At 43.6% G+C, this 15,759-nt stretch overlaps 1 protein-coding gene across 2 annotated transcripts in view; it reads left to right on the top strand.

The window, feature by feature from the left end:
• Positions 1 to 15,759, top strand: part of LOC132398332 (thioredoxin reductase 1, cytoplasmic-like) — a 50,367-nt gene that overhangs the window by 15,139 nt on the left and 19,469 nt on the right. For both annotated transcript variants that reach the window (XM_059977591.1, XM_059977590.1), the window contains exons 2-5: positions 4,716 to 4,838; positions 9,201 to 9,273; positions 11,024 to 11,143; positions 14,252 to 14,394. In XM_059977591.1, the coding sequence (XP_059833574.1) occupies positions 4,752 to 4,838; positions 9,201 to 9,273; positions 11,024 to 11,143; positions 14,252 to 14,394 (423 nt within the window). In that variant the 5' untranslated portion in view covers positions 4,716 to 4,751. The remainder of the gene's footprint in view (positions 1 to 4,715; positions 4,839 to 9,200; positions 9,274 to 11,023; positions 11,144 to 14,251; positions 14,395 to 15,759) is intronic.

Here is a 15,759-nt window from a genome sequence, read left to right as displayed (position 1 = left end):
TATTTTACCTGTCTGAGTCACCTTGTGTACTGTTCCTAGCATCACTTTATGGGCATAAAGTCCGCTTAGCGATTAGCGCGATGCTATTACAGTTCGGGTTGATCTGGGGTTCAGAGTTCATTCCTGGCATTGTTCTGTAAGGAGTCTCGGTACATCTTCCCTGTGGAATGTGTAGGTTTTCTCTGGGTCCCGGTTTCCACGGTCCAAAGACGTACCAAGCAGGTTAATTGGTCATTGTAAATTGTCCCATGATCAGGTTAGGGTTAATTGGTTTGTCAGGGGTTGCTGAGGTGGTGTGACTCAAAGGGCCAAGAAGCAATACTCCGCGCTGTATCGCTAAATAAAATAAATGTATACTTATGTACCGGAAATGATGTTTAAAAAATCTTGAATTGACATTTCACCCACTTTCTTTCCATTGACTTTAGCAGCCCATTATACAACAATCTGTTAATTTTAATATCAGCCTCTTCATTCTTTTGGTCTAAATTCAGGCTCCTAATTTGGGGTCACATTCTATCTAGGATAGACTTTGTGTAGGTTAGCCTCGATTGGGAGGAAGAAACCACTTAGAATGAAATTGTGTTTTACTTTGTGAAAAGCAAAATTAAAACCTTGCCAATGTTGTTCTTTGGTGTGGAGCTATTAACGCTTTAAGATAATTAGAATTGTCGATTCTGGGATAGTGCTGCAAGCACTAGGCAGTTCAGGCAGCATTTTTGGCAAGGGGTGCCACAGTAGTGTCACGGTTAGTACAGTGTTCAGAGTTCAGACCTGGCACACTCTCTAAGAGGGTTTGCATGTTCTTCCCATGAGCACGTGGTTTTCCTCTCCGTGACACAAACAAGAGAAGATCTGCTGGAAATCCCAGCAACGCACACAAAATGCTGAAGGAACTCAGCAGGCCAGGCAGCATCTATGGGGGAAAAAGGTCCTGCCGAAGAAGTTTCAGAGTGAGACATCGGCTGTACATTTTTCCAAAGTTGCTGCCTGGCCTGCTGATTCCCTCCAGCATTTTGTGTGGGTTTCCTCTGGGTGCTCTGGTTTCCTCCCACAGTGCAAAGACATACTGGTCAGCAGGTTAATTGGTCATTATAAATTGTCCTGTTATTAGGCTAGGGTCAATTAGGTGGGTTGCAGGCTTGTTGGGCTGTTCTGTGCTGTATCTCTAAATAATTAAATAAAATAACCAATCAACGTTTCAAGATTTCTTTGTTACCCCAGTGTGACTGATTGGTATTAAGGTTAGCAGTTTCAGAGAGAGGGGAGATAAGTTGCCGGTTTTATAAAGCCGATGATCTGGTTGGAGCATGTGACTGGAAGCACTTTGCCTTCTGTCATTAATCACGGTGTAAGTACCTGAAGGGAAATTGTTTACTGATAACGGTACAGCACAGGCCTTTCAAGACTGAGTGAATGGAAACATTTTGTTAATGAGGCTACACCACTCTTCTGCCAGAGGATGTAGGCATTGATTTCAGAACCAGCACTTATTCACCATCCCTGGGTGCTTGAGATTGACAGCAGGTGTGAATCATGCACAATATAAAACTTCATTTGCTGGGCTAGATTGCAGAAAGAAGGCTAATTTCATTAAGGTCTGTCACATTGACTGAGTTTCAATGGGAGTAAAAGCTTTTTTGTGCACAGTCTATGCAAATTATTTCATTACAACAGTCCATTGAGATTTCATGAAGCACTGGTGAGTCCTCACTTGGAGTATTGTGAGCAGTTTTGGCCCCCTTATCTTAGAAAGGTTGAGCTGAAACTGGAGAGGGTTCAAAGACGTTCACAAAAATGATTCCAGGATATGAAGAGCGTTTGATGGCTCTGGGCCTGTATTTACTGGAACTCAGAAGAATGAGGGCTCACCTAATTGAAACCTATCAAATAGTGAAAGGCCTTGATGGAGGGGATATTTCTTATGGTAGGATAGTCTAGGACCCAGAGGTCACCGCCTCAGTATAGAGGGGCATCCTTTTAGATTGAAGGTGAGGAAGTTCTTTAGCTAGAGAGTGCTGAATCTGTGAGATAATTTGCAACAGGCCACTGTGGAAGTTGAGTATTTATGTCTGTTTAAGGCAGAGGTTGATAAATTCTTCACTGGTCAGGGCATGAAGGGATACAGGGAGAAGGCAGGCAATTGGGGCTGAGAGCAAAATTGGATCTGTCATGATAAAATGGTGGAGAAGACTGGGTCAAATGGCCTAATTCTGCTCCTAAGTCTTATGGTTACGGTTTTATGAAGTGTGACATGGTGTTCCAGTTACAGAGAATGTGCAGGCACATAATAAGATGCAAGAATCATATTTACTATCACTGTCTTACATTATATGACATGAAATTTATTTTGTGACCATAACGAGATAGATTGGGAGGTCAAGAGTCCAACTTCTCGTACTAGGGAGCACTTTAATAGTTGTGTAATATTGGGATCAAAGCTGTCCTCGAGCTTGCTGTCGTGTCCTTTCTGGGTTTTGTCTCTTCCCCTTGATCTAGGGTGGAAGTGCAGCATAGGATTCCAGTTCAGAAAGTGTGAGTATTTTTATTTGAAGGAGGAGCGTGCTATCTTTTATTAATTTTGTGATTTAACAGTGTTCAGATTTCCCAGCTACTGTTCATGGTTTTGTTTCCATTTTAGTGTTAGATTTGGCCTTGGAATTACTAGTCAGAAACAATTGGATAGCTTTTCAGAGAGGCCTGATTCTTTGATTCCACAGAAGTAATTCTCAGTGCATATATGGATCAACCATGGCTGAGTGGTGGATTGAATTTGATGGGCCGAGTGGCCTGGTTCTGCTCATACGCCTTAAGCTCTTATTGTCGGGGTGGAGGTATATATAAAGAGGCACTTGCAGCCACCCAGGGTAGAAGGCACTGTGGGAGAGAACAGTGGCGACGCAGGTACTCTGGAATCTGTGGTGGGTTGGGACTAGCCCCTGCAAGCCAATTCTCCAATCAGAACAGCTTTCTGGTGTTTGCTTCTCGGAATCCATACTGGATTGCAGCGGAGCCTGCACGAGATGAGGAAATGCTGTGATCTCGTTCTTGCAGAAACGTGGCTTCAGGGCAGCATCCTGTGGGCCATCACTCCTTAGGCCTTGCCAGTCAGGGTTTTGTGCTCATTTTATTTTGTAACTGTTGATGCTATTGTAACTCGGTGTGCTGTCTTTTGCAGCTCCAGAGAAACGTTTCAGTCAGCTGTATACGTGTGCATGGTTGAACGACAATTGAACTTAAGAGGCTCTTAGATGGAATATCTGCGGAATGGAGGGATACCGACCATGTGCAGGCAGTAGGGATTAGTTCAATGAGCCTTTGTGAGTTTAGTTGGCTCAGTACAAAATCATGGGCCCAAGGGCCCGTCCCTGTGCTGTATTCGGGTTAGTGTTCTATGTTCTCCCTGTGTAAGTGACTAAGTGAATTTGAGAGGGAGAGTTAATTGGGCAAAATGCAAAATGTATTTTGACAGTATTAATCTTTTTCTACCTTTGGGAATCAGAAGTGAAGTTGTTATAAATTTAAGTCTCTAATATTAAGAGGAGTAGAAGGATATAATTGTAGTCACAAAATGTGAAAGTATTAGTGTAGCGGGTTTCACAGGAAATGCACTACAGTATTTCCCATTCAATTAAAACTGAAAATTTATATTTGGGAGGGGAGGAAGGAATGGCAGTAATTGACTAGGTTGTGATTGGCCCATGAGAACAAGAAATGAGGATGTGTTGGCACATATTTTTCATTTGGCTGATGAGATAAAGTGGCTCACAAGGAAACTTAAGTTTGCATTTCCAAGATGTAGCTTTGCCTCACTGAATGATTTAGAACAGCTTCTTCCCCTCTGCCATCAGATTTCAGAATGCTTATTCCTGTTTGTGCACTTTTTTTTGTAATTAATAATGTTTTTATCTTGTACTTTACTGCTGCTGCAAACAACATATTTAGCAAACGTCAGTGATAATAAGTCTGATTTCGAATGTGGTCAGAGATTGCACTGGGGGGTAGGGAAAGGAAGGAAGTTCACCATTGTGACCATAATTACAGTAGTGTAGCACGACACTATTACAGGTTGGGATGTTGGAGTTCAATTCTAATGCTGTCTGTAAGAGTTTGTACGTTCTCACTGTGACCATGGGTTTCCTCCAGGTGCTCTAGTTTCAGACCATGTTCCAAAGATGCACTGGTTAGTAGGTTAATTGTGTGGTGCGTGGCCAAGTGGTTAAGGCATTGGTCTAGTGATCTGAAGTTTGCTAGTTTGAGCCTCAGCTGAGGCAACGTGCTGTGTCCTTGAGCAAGGCACTAAACCACACATTGCTCTGCGACAACACCGGTGCCAAGCTGTATGGGTCCTAATGTCCTTCCCTTGGACAACATCGACGGTGTGGAGAGGGGAGACTTGCAGCATGGGCAACTGCTGGTTTTCCATACAACCTTGCCCAGGCCTCAGTCAACATCGAAATCGATGGACAGCCGAAGAAGAGAATTGGATATTGTAGATTGACCTGTGATTAGGCTAGGGTTAAATATGTGGGGTGCTGGGCGGTGCGGCCTGTTGGGCTGGGAGGGCCTGTTCCGCACTGTATTTCTAAATAAAACAAAACATTTCCCTCTGATTCTGTGAAGTAAGTGGCTTATTGTTTTCCCTCTGTAGTTTGTTTGAGAAGTGATTTGAACAGGAACTCAATGTGTTTGCCTTCTTGTATCTTTCCTCGCAGACTTGCTAAGGAGGCAAACTTCACGATCTGCTGGCAATGAATGAAGCCAGTGAAACACAGGGGACCTATGACTATGACCTGATTGTCATTGGAGGTGGCTCTGGGGGGCTGGCAGCTTCAAAGGTAAGGCCAGAGGTCATTTTGCTGAAGTTACAGCAGGGGTTCCCAGCCTTTTTAATGCCATAGGAACCTACCATTAACTGAGGGGTCTGTGGAACACGTGGAGAAGCTTCTCAGAGGCAAGTATGAAGTCTCAATACACAGGAATATCTTCCGATTCAGTAGGGCCTACAAGAAAGGAAAGAATCCGTGGGCAAACTTTATAACACGGTATTTTTGCAGTTAAATCAAACAGAAGTGCAACGTTTAAGCAAAGTGCTAAGAATTCTTGAGTTGTCATTTATTCTTGCATAAGGCCATTGTTATTTTGGCTAGTGCTGTTCCTTGGGCCAGTGTACAGAGTCTCACTCCGTCCAAGCACTCTGCACCCCGACAGCATGAATGTAAGATTTCTCAAACTTCTGGTAACACTGCACCATTCTTTTCTAGATTCGTGAATCTATCAAATGTACATCAAAACACACAGTGAAATGCCCATTTGCATTAACAACCAACACAACCGAAGGATGTGCTGGGGGAAGTGTTTAAGTATCACCACCCATTCAACATAGCCTGCCCACAACAGCCAAGCCCCTTTCCAACCCGCTTACTCGCGCACAGGGCAGGCTGACTCCAGGGTTCTTGGGCTCAGACTCTCAGATCTCAGGTCTCCTAGCCTCCAGCCCCTAGCCCAGACTCTCGGGCATCAGGCACCAGACTTGCAGACATGTCAACCCAGGGTCTTCAAATTTTTGGGCTCCACCTTCCTGCTGACCCAGTGTAACCAGGAAATGCTCTGACCACCAACTCCTGCCCCAACTCTTCACTTACTGCCCTTAACCTAACTTCTCCCTCATCCCTGTCCCTTGACCCTGACCTGATCCTGCGCTGTACCCAAAGAAATCCCTATGAACTTAAAAAAAAATGTAACTCTGAATGAACCATGAGCTTGACAGACTTCACTTCGCCATCTTGTCCTGGAGCAATCTCATGATCTATCTGGCCTCCATCACTCTATCTCTTAACCCTCTCCACCCTCTCTTCACCCAGGTACTCCTCCCAGTGCTTTTGGGTCAGAGTCATGGGGGGGGGGGGGGGGGTCAGCAGAAAGGAGTAATTTGCAAGTTCTTTCCTTGAACAGCTTCATCCATCTTCTTCCAAGGCAAAGGTTCCCAACCTTTTTCTGCCATGGACCCCTCCTATTAACCGAGGGGTCTGTGGTCCCCAGGTTGGGAACCCCTGTTCCAAGGTGTTTCTTAAAACTTTTAGTTTGGCTTTTTGTCGTCAACTTTAATACACTGTGTAACTCAGGTTCACGTTCTTTCTAAGAAGATTGTGTGACTTCTTGTGTCAAGTTGAAAACTGTGGAAGTTGTTTAATGGATGTGTGTTTGAAGAATCAGGTATAGCGACGTTCCAATAATTCAGCACACGGAGTTTGGTGTCGCCAGACCAGGAACCCTCCTGGGAAAACCCAGAATCTACTTCAGGCTCTATTTCCCTCAACTTGCACGATTGTTCTGTTTTTCTGGGGTAGCACACACAGAATGCTGGAGGAACTCGGCAGTCAGGCAGCATCTATGGAAAGGAATGAACAGTCGATGTTTCAGGTCCTGAAAAAGGATCTTGGCCTAAAACGTTGACTGTTTTCCTGTACATTTTCAATGTACATTTTCAAAGCATTTATATGCTGAGTCTTTTCCAAGGCAACAAACTTAACTATAGCCAATGATGCTAATCTGAGGGCTTTGGCTCCTCTCAACGGAGTTTGAAGTGCAAGTTGATCTCAGGTATGAGGGCTTAAATCAGTTGAGTCTGTTTGTTTTTCCATTGCCGCTGAGTTGTTAAGGGGATGGTGAACTTGGGAATATTATGCTCCAGTGTGGAGTAGTTTGAATAGTGAGGGAGCAGAGCTAATTATTGAAACACTGCCTAATTCTTTTTCTCCCTGGATCATCACCGAAATCAGGCTGTCTGCCGTGTCATTTTGCTGTGAGAACAAAGATTCCAAGTTTACAAAAGGCAATGGTCACAGCATTTTATTAGATACATGCACTTTGGATATAGAGAACTAATTATATGAAAACACTCCTGTACATTGAAAGTAAATGTATATTTAAGATTTTTAAAATGTACTTTAGTTACACACTGCAACAATTCAGTCAGGGAGAATGGGGGAAGCATTATAGTTCTGGGGTCAGCTTTGCTAGTGAGATTCTGTCTGATAGGTGACCTAACTTCCATATATTTTTCGCTTACACCCACACCTCTTCTCATACCTTTTGCTTAACGTTCTCGATTTAAAACAACCAATTGACCTAATATTGATTGCTATTTTGTAGTTGAGCAGCACTGAAATGGACCCTTTGGCCCAACGCATTCATGCTAGGCGAAGTGCCACCTGACCTAGTGCCATTTACCTGTATCCCTTTGAACCTTTGTCATCCACGTACCAGTCCAATTGTCTTCTGAATGCTTTATACTTGAACCCACATTGACCACTTCCTCTGGCAGCTTGTTCCACATAAGCACTACCCTTTGTATGGGGAAGGGTGGAGGGAAATGGTCTCTCTGGTCTCTTTTAAATTACCCTCGCATTAAACCTATTACAGACCCATTTTGGACTTCTCGACATGGCAAAAAGGCTGTGACCATCCACCTTAACAATGCCCTCAAGATTTTGTAAGCCTGTTGGGTTTGTGGAAGAGATATTGAGCGCCTACCAGCTTTTTTGAGGAGGTCCTTTTGGGAAGTCTGGCCCTAGCTTTAAGAGGAACCTTCTAAAAGACAATCGAGCCAGTGGACGCTGACTCTGTGGGGGAATTTGCAATGAATTATTTAGGTACATTGAATTTTGAGGGTGAGGTTATTTTTAGTTTCCCACAATTCTGGCCTGAGGTTGCTTTAGATGCAGTTCCAAGAAAGAGGTGATTCACTGCAAGGCAGCCAGCCATCTGGTAAGGGTAAGAGTTTACAGCGTGGAAACAGAGCCTTCAGCCCTTCTTGTTCATGGAATCAGTCCCATTTTCCTGCATTTGGCCCATGACCCTGTAAACCTTTCCTGTTTAAATGTCTTTCAAACATTGAAATTGCACCCACCTCCAGCACTGGTGCTGTTGTACTTAGCTGACTTGAGATCATCCCCAGGTGACAGCAAGCATCATTGAGGAGGACTTCACATTGCTTTAGGTTTGATTTAAAGATGAACTCTATTTGTCATGTGTGTTGAGGTATTGATACATACAGTGAGGTGTGTCACTTGCAACAACTTACGGACTCACTTTCAAGGTCTCCACAACTCGTGTTCTCAGTATTATTATTTTTTGTATTTGCACAGTTTGTCAGTCTTTGTGTCTGTTTTTTTTGTTCTGTATTTCTTTGTTCTACTGTGAATGCCCGTAAAAGAATGAATTTCAGAGTGGTATATGGTGACATATGCGTACTTTGATAATAGACTTACTTCGAACAGTCCAAGGATGTGCTGGACTGTCCCACAGGTGTCGCTACACTTCCGGCACCAACGTAGCATGCCCACAACTTACTAACCCTAAACTGCACAACTTTGGATTGTGGGACGAAATGGGAGCACTCAGAGGAAACCCATGCAGTCACAGAGAGACCGTACAAACTCCTCACTGAACCCCAATCTGTCCTAAAACAAAACCACAGTGATATACTGAGACATGGGGAGAGACTAGATAGGCTGGGACTATTGTCCCTGATGTGTAGGATACCTGAGGTTTATGGGAACTTGAGGGGCATAAAATAACTCTCATGTTTGAATACAAACCCTTCATTGCCTCAGAGTTTTTGTGAAACGTAAGTTCATTATTTTGAAACAAACACTATTTGGATGACAGCTGAAGAGAGAGGATGGAAGTTATGGGTAAATGATTTTATATTCTTATTTGACTGCAGAATAAACTGCTCACAAGAGTAACAACTTTCATTTGGCTCTTTAACAGTGTGTGAGTGAGAGAGTGTGTGTGCGGGCGTGTTGAAAAGAGCTTGTTTTGCTGTTGTTGCTTTCTGTGTTCGCCCGAGCAAGGTGAGCATAATACGCTGGTGCCAGATTGATAACACTTGTGGGCTACCCTGGCACATCCTTGGGTTGTGGTGGTTGTTAACACAAACAACGCATTTCTGTATGTTTCCACACACCTGATTTAAAAATCTGAATCTGTCTTTCTCCCCAGGGTACTGGAGTGCAGTCAGAAAGCGTGTGTTTGCAGAGAACAGTGGGGAACCCGAGGGGCAACTTTTTCCACACAGACTTGTTAACGATCAAACCGAGTGCCAAATGCTGCAATATCTGCTTCATGTGTCTGAAGGGAATTTCCATTTGGTACTTAGCAACTTCTCATTGACCTCTCTCATTACTTCACAGGAAGCGGCCTCATATGGGAAGAAAGTGCTCGTCTTGGATTACGTCACACCCACACCTCGCGGAACTACATGGGGTAACACTTTAAAATTTGCCCAATTAAACAAAGCATTCTAGTTTTTTAATGTCTGGCTGGTTTATCCATCTTTCGTATTTTACATACGTTTTGCAGGCCATTTAACTAATTACTTCCCTCCTGTAGGAGTTGTTGGATACTAAAAGATGACAAGTCAGCCTGGTTGAGTATAAGATGCTGGAAATCCAGAGCAACACACACAAAATGCTGGAGGAACCCAGCAGCATCTATGGAGGGAATAAACAGTTGAAATTTCAAGCCAAGACACCTCATCAAATGCTGAAGAAGGGTTCGGTCCGGAAATGTCGACCGTGTGTTTCCCTCCATAGAGGCTGCTTCACCCAAGTTCCTCCAGCCTGACTCTTCCACCATCTTGCATCAACTGACTGGTGAATGGTTGATTCATGTATAGTGATTAACTGAATGCAGGTCACTTGGTGAGGCAAACCCAGGTCCAAAATTTGCTTCTACCTGCTTCGATTCTTTCTGTTTGAATAAATCAATATTAGTGCTTTGCTCTCTCACTGAGAAACTGGTTCCATGACTGGAGTTGGTTTATTGTTGTTGTGCAAACAGAGGTACAGTGGGAAAAACTTGACGTGCATACTATACATACGGATCAAATTGTTACACTGCGCATTGAGGTAGAACAAGGTACAACAATTACAATGCAGAATAAAGTGTGACAGTTGCAGAGAAAGTGCAGGTAAATAAGATGGAAGATCAGGACAAGGTACGAGATACTGACAACTTTTTCATTGCCATCTTATGCGTGACCTTGTTTCCGTTTCTCTCTTCATCCCTTTGTCCTTTTTTTGATTCCTCTATTAAAGAGGGGTCCAGCAGAGGTTTTTAAGAATGATCGTGAGGATGAAAGGGTTAATGTACGAGGAGCGTTTGATTGCTCTGGGCCTGTACCCACTGGAGTTTAGAAGAATAGGAGGTGGGGGTGGAAATCTCATTGAAACCTACTGAATATTGAAAGGCTTAGATGGAGTGGAAGTGCAGAGGATATTTCCAGTTCTGGGAGAATCTAGGACCAGAGGGCACAGCCTCAGAATAGAAGGGGATCCCTTTACGACAGAGATGAGGAGAATTTCTCTAGCCAGAGAATGCTGAATCTGAAGAACAGGGGTTAGTAAGTGATGACACTTGTGGGCTGCTGATTTGATTTTATGCAAACAATGCATTTCATTGTATGTTTTGAAGTACGAGTGACAAATAAAACTGAGCTTTCTCTTTATCCTTGAATTTCCTTAGCCAGAGGGCGGTGAATCTGTAGAAATCATTGCCATAGATGTCTGTAGAAGCCAAGTTATTGCGTATATTTAAAGTGAAGATTGATAGCTTTTTGATTAGCCTGGGTGTTACATTACGGAGAGAAGGCAAGAGAATGGGTTTGGGAGGGGGAAAACAAACCAGTTGTGATCAAATGGTGGAGCAGACTGAATGGCCTAATTCCTTCTAGTCTTATGTTGGGATTGGGAAGATGGCCCCCAAACACCATAAAGCCATAGTGATCTCCTGTAGTATATTAATGAATTCTTATTCCAACCAGAATTAGTTTTGATATTTCCTAGCTTACCTGGGAGTATAGCTTATTTACCTTGTGGGAGGGGCAGGAAATCTCATTGACAGTGAAGGTGGTAAATGTGCTAGAAATGCTTGGGGAGACGGGTGGAGTCTCTGGAGAGGGTGTTTAATACATAACCCATTACTATTTCACTCTGATCTCACCCGGAATGATTAGGTCTTGGAGGGACGTGCGTCAATGTGGGCTGCATCCCAAAGAAGCTGATGCACCAAGCAGCACTTCTACATCAGAGTCTCGAGGATGCCAGGAAGTTTGGCTGGACCTTTGAGGAGAAAGGTTTGTGAATTCAGTGCAGCAGCGCAGTCCTTGTGGCTGTGCATCCACCTTCATGATTACCTCCTTCCACTTCCAGGATATCCCTGCTGTTAAAATGTGAAGTTTAGTTTTGTCTGGACCAACCTCTTGCTGTTGTCCCCCTCTTGTGAACTTGGACATCCAATGTTCTGATGTTATTGTCAATAATTCATACCAAGTGCAATTCTCCCTTCACCTCTCTCTAGCCTTGGCTGCTAGACAGTCTTGATTTCATTGATTCCCAAAGCCTCTGTGGCCGCCTTCCATTTCATGGTAACTCAATGCTTGTCCTTCAGAGATCTATATATCTTGTGGCTTACTTTATGGAATTTAAAATGTGTCCTATATTGAATTGTGCCCAAGTTTTAAAACTTCCCAAAGTAATCATTGTTTCATTTGCATGGAAAAGTGCAGGCCATTCAGCCCACAGTGTTGTGCTAACTTTTTAACCTACTCCAAGATCAATCTAATCCTTCACTTCTACATAGTCCTCCATTTTTCTTCTATCAGTGTTCCTATCTGAGTCTTCTACATGTCCCTAATGCAGCTGTCTCTACCGCCACAACTGGCAGCATGTTCTGTGCACTGTACCTACCCCTGACCGCTCCTATCGTTCAATCAGCTTAAAATTATGCCCTTTCATTAGCCACTTCCACCCAAGGGAGAAATACTCAAAAAATCCATAATAGAATAATACAGTTGGCCCTCCTTATCCGCAGGGGATTGGTTCCAGGACCCCTCACGGATACCAAAAAACGCGGATGCTCAAGTCCCTTATTCAACCCGACTCAATGCGGTGGACCTTAGGACCCAGCGGTAGAGCTCTGAATCCGCAGTGTTTCTGTTCATGAAAATGTTCACGATTGAAAATAAAGTGGAAATAATAAAGCGATCGGAAAGAGGTGAAATGCCATCAGTCATTGGAAAAGCGTTAGGCTACGTCGGTCAATGATCGGAACAATTTTAAAGAATGAAGTGAGAAAGGCCCTGCCCGATGAAAGCTACAATTATTACTAAGCAGCACAGTGGTTTAATTATTGGGTTTTGGGTTTTTGATCCTCCACGTCAACCCGGCACGGTGGAGAGCGCAGTCTGGAGCGATCTGTCACTGGATCGAATTCGGGAACTTCTGTTCTGGACCCTGGCGCTGAAACATATGTTCTTAAGTGTTTTATATGCATAGAAAGGTAAAATATATACTATATACTAAGACAAACGTTTGACTAATTGATGCTAAATAATACCGGATGTACCTGTTCCAACTTAGTAAGAGAACTTACGATTTTTTCGATCCCGAACCACGATAACCCACGCACATCCTCCTGTACACTTTATTTAAATCACCTCTAGATTACTTAGAATACCTAATGCAATGTAAATGCTATGTAAACTAGTTGTTATACTGAATTGTTTAGGGAATAATGACAAGGAAAAAAGTCTGTACATGCTCGAACAACAAGTGCTGGAAGAGCACTCCCGGGTTTTCGCGATTCGCGGTTGGTTGAATTTGCAGATAAGGAGGGCCAACTGTAACCATAACAGAATCAAATGAAACACTGCTTGGGCATTCAACAGGGGTGCAAAAGACAACAAACTGTGCAAATACAAAAAGAAGAAATAGTAATAAATAAATAAATAAATAAATAAGCAATAAATATCAAGAATATGGAATGAAGAGTCCTTGAGGGTGAGCCCATAGGTTGAGGGAACATTTCAGTGATACGACAAATGAAGTTATCCCCTTTGGTCAGGAGCCTGATAGTTGACGACTAATAACTGTTCCTGACCCTTACCGAGTGAATCCTGAGGCTCCTGGACCTCCTCACTGATGACAGCAGCGAGAAGAGAGCATGGCCTGGGTGATGGGGGCCCCTGCTGATGGATGCTGCTTTCCTGCATCAACACTACATGCAGATGTGTTCAGTGGTGGGGAGGGCTTTACCCATAGTGGACTGGGCCATATCCACTACTTTTTGTGGGATTTTCCATTCAAGGGCTTTGGTGTTTGCATACCAGGCTGTCCTGCAGCCAGTTAATATACTCCCTGCCACACATCTATAGAAGTTTGTCAAAGTTACAGGTGTCATGCTGAATCTCTGCAAACTCTGAAGGAAGTAGAGGCACTGCCATGCGTTCTTAGTAATTGCACTTTGAAATTTCAGAGCCTCTGAAATGGTAACACCCAGGATTTAGAGGCATTCTCCACTTCTGATGAGGACTGGTTTATAGATTTCTGGTTTCCTCCTCCTGAAGTCAATAATCTTGTTGACGTGAATAAGAGGTTGTTGTTGTGGCATCACTTAACCAGATTTTTCAAACTCCCTCCTGGATACTGATTGATCACCACCTTTGCTGTGGTGACACCAAGTGTGGTCTAACCTGACTTTTATAGAGCTACAGTATTGCCTTGTGACTCTTGTACTCAATACCCTGACTAATGAAGGGCAGCACCCCATATGACTTCTTAACCACATTATCAACTTGTGTGGTAGGTTTTGAGGGATCTATGGACATGAACCTCAAAATCCCTCTGTTCCTCCACACTGCTTGAATCCTGCATTAATCCTGTATTCTGCCTTCAAATTCAGCTTTTCAAAGTGAATTCTGAGCTGAATACGGAGGAGATCTACCAGGATGCTGCCTGGATTAGAGAGAATGTCTTATGAGGATTGGCTGAGCAAGCTTTGGAGCAAGGGGGGGATGAGAGGTGATTTGATAAGGGGCACAGATCGAGTGGGCAGTCCAGCCCAGGGCAAAAATGACAAATATGAGGAGGCATAACTTTAAGGTGTTTGGAGGAAAGTATAGGGGAGAGGAAATGTCAGCGCTAAAGTTTTTACAGATGGGTGCATGGGACGTGCTGCAGAGGCAGATACATTGGGGACATTTATGAGACTGAAATAGGCGTATGGATGAAAGAAACAGGCTATGTGGTCTGAATGGCCTAATTCTGCTCCTAAGACTTGTGGAACAGTTAGATTGATCTTGGAATACGTTAAAAAGTCTTGAGATAGTTGCCACCTTGTAGAAATGGATTTCATGACTAAATAGGATTCCATCTACTGAATAACTACTTTCTTTTCTCTGCAGTCCACCACGACTGGGCGACTCTGAGGGAAGCCATTCAGAATTACATAGGCTCCCTAAACTGGAGCTACAGGGTTTCCTTGAGGGAGAATGCTGTTACATACGTAAATGCTTATGGAGAATTTGTGGGACCTCATAAGATCAAGGTAATGGCTCCGTCAACTGCAGCCTTGTCCCAAGTTGCATCGGGTGCAAAGGAAATTGGCCTAATATTTGGATATGAGCACTGTCTCAAACACATCACCTTTTTCCGCACTAGGCATGTCACGTGTGTCATTATCAATGGTTTATTACTGCTCTTAGCAATTTTGGCATATTGTTGTAGATGCTTAGTTGTCCCCTAGATCACTGTTGCCATGTGACCAAGTGGTTAAGGCGTTTGTTTAGTGATCTGAAGGTCGCTAGTTCGAGCCTTAGCTAAGGCAGCATGTTGTGACCTTGAACAAGGCACTTAACCACACATTGCTCTGCGATGACACTGGTGCCAAGCTGTATGGGTCCTAATGCCTTTCACTTGGACAACATCAGTGGTGTGGAGAGGGGAGACTTGCAGCTTGGGATGAAATAAGAATCTGGGAGGTGACAAGTGGAAAAGGTAAAGGGTTGAAGAAAAAGGAATCTGATAGGAGAGGAGGGTGAACCATGAGAAAAAGGGAAGGTGGTAGGGCACCAGAAGGAGGTGATGGGCAGCTGAGGAGAAGAGAAGCTTTAAGAGGGAAGCCAGAGTGGGATATGAAGAAAAGAGAGAATGGGGAGGAGGCGAAATTACTGGTATATTATCTAGGCAGTGCAGAATGTAGCCTACAATATGAATGATGCCACTTTTCAGTTGAAGTTTTTAATTGAAATCTTCTCTACCATCCAGTAGAAATTCCAACAATACCAATGTAACTCTTGCTTCAGCTACTGGCTTAATATAGGGGGTGATAACCCCCAGCCCAGCCAAACTTAAGAAATCTGGTTTGGGTGGACACTGCGCGATGTTCCCTGTTACAAATCAGTACCCCGATATAACAAACAGTACACAATATGCGATTAAACGATTAAGCTTTGTACTTCTTACTTTGACTATATGTTTAGTAAAGAAAATGAAAAAAAGGGAAAAGGGCCCAATCTTGTGAAACAGTCTATTGCGCAATGTTGGGGCTCACTGATAAAGTCGGTTGTCCACCATCAACCTCCTCGATCATCACTGCCCTTCGGACCCTCGCTTCAAGTCCACCCCATCCGATGGTCTACCAACTCTCTCCATTCGCGTCTTCTCTCCTCATCTCTCCCTGACAGAAGACCGTGAAAGAACAACAGCCTTCCAAACCCCATTATCACAAGCCATAACCCAAACATTGCTTCTACAGAGAAACCATTACATTATCAGTGAAACCTTACAGAAGGTTTCACAGCACTGAAATCCTACAGCATGTTTTAAAAGAGCAGGTTGAATTTTGCCTGGTGTCCTTGCTAGTAATGAACAGTCACTCAACATCGCAATCGGGTTATCTAAGGACCTTGCT

Source organism: Hypanus sabinus, chromosome 8 (assembly GCF_030144855.1).
Source record: "Hypanus sabinus isolate sHypSab1 chromosome 8, sHypSab1.hap1, whole genome shotgun sequence".
Lineage (NCBI taxonomy): Eukaryota > Metazoa > Chordata > Chondrichthyes > Myliobatiformes > Dasyatidae > Hypanus > Hypanus sabinus.
The sequence above is the reverse complement of the archived record's forward strand: the minus strand, read 5'-3'. Positions and strand labels throughout refer to the sequence as shown.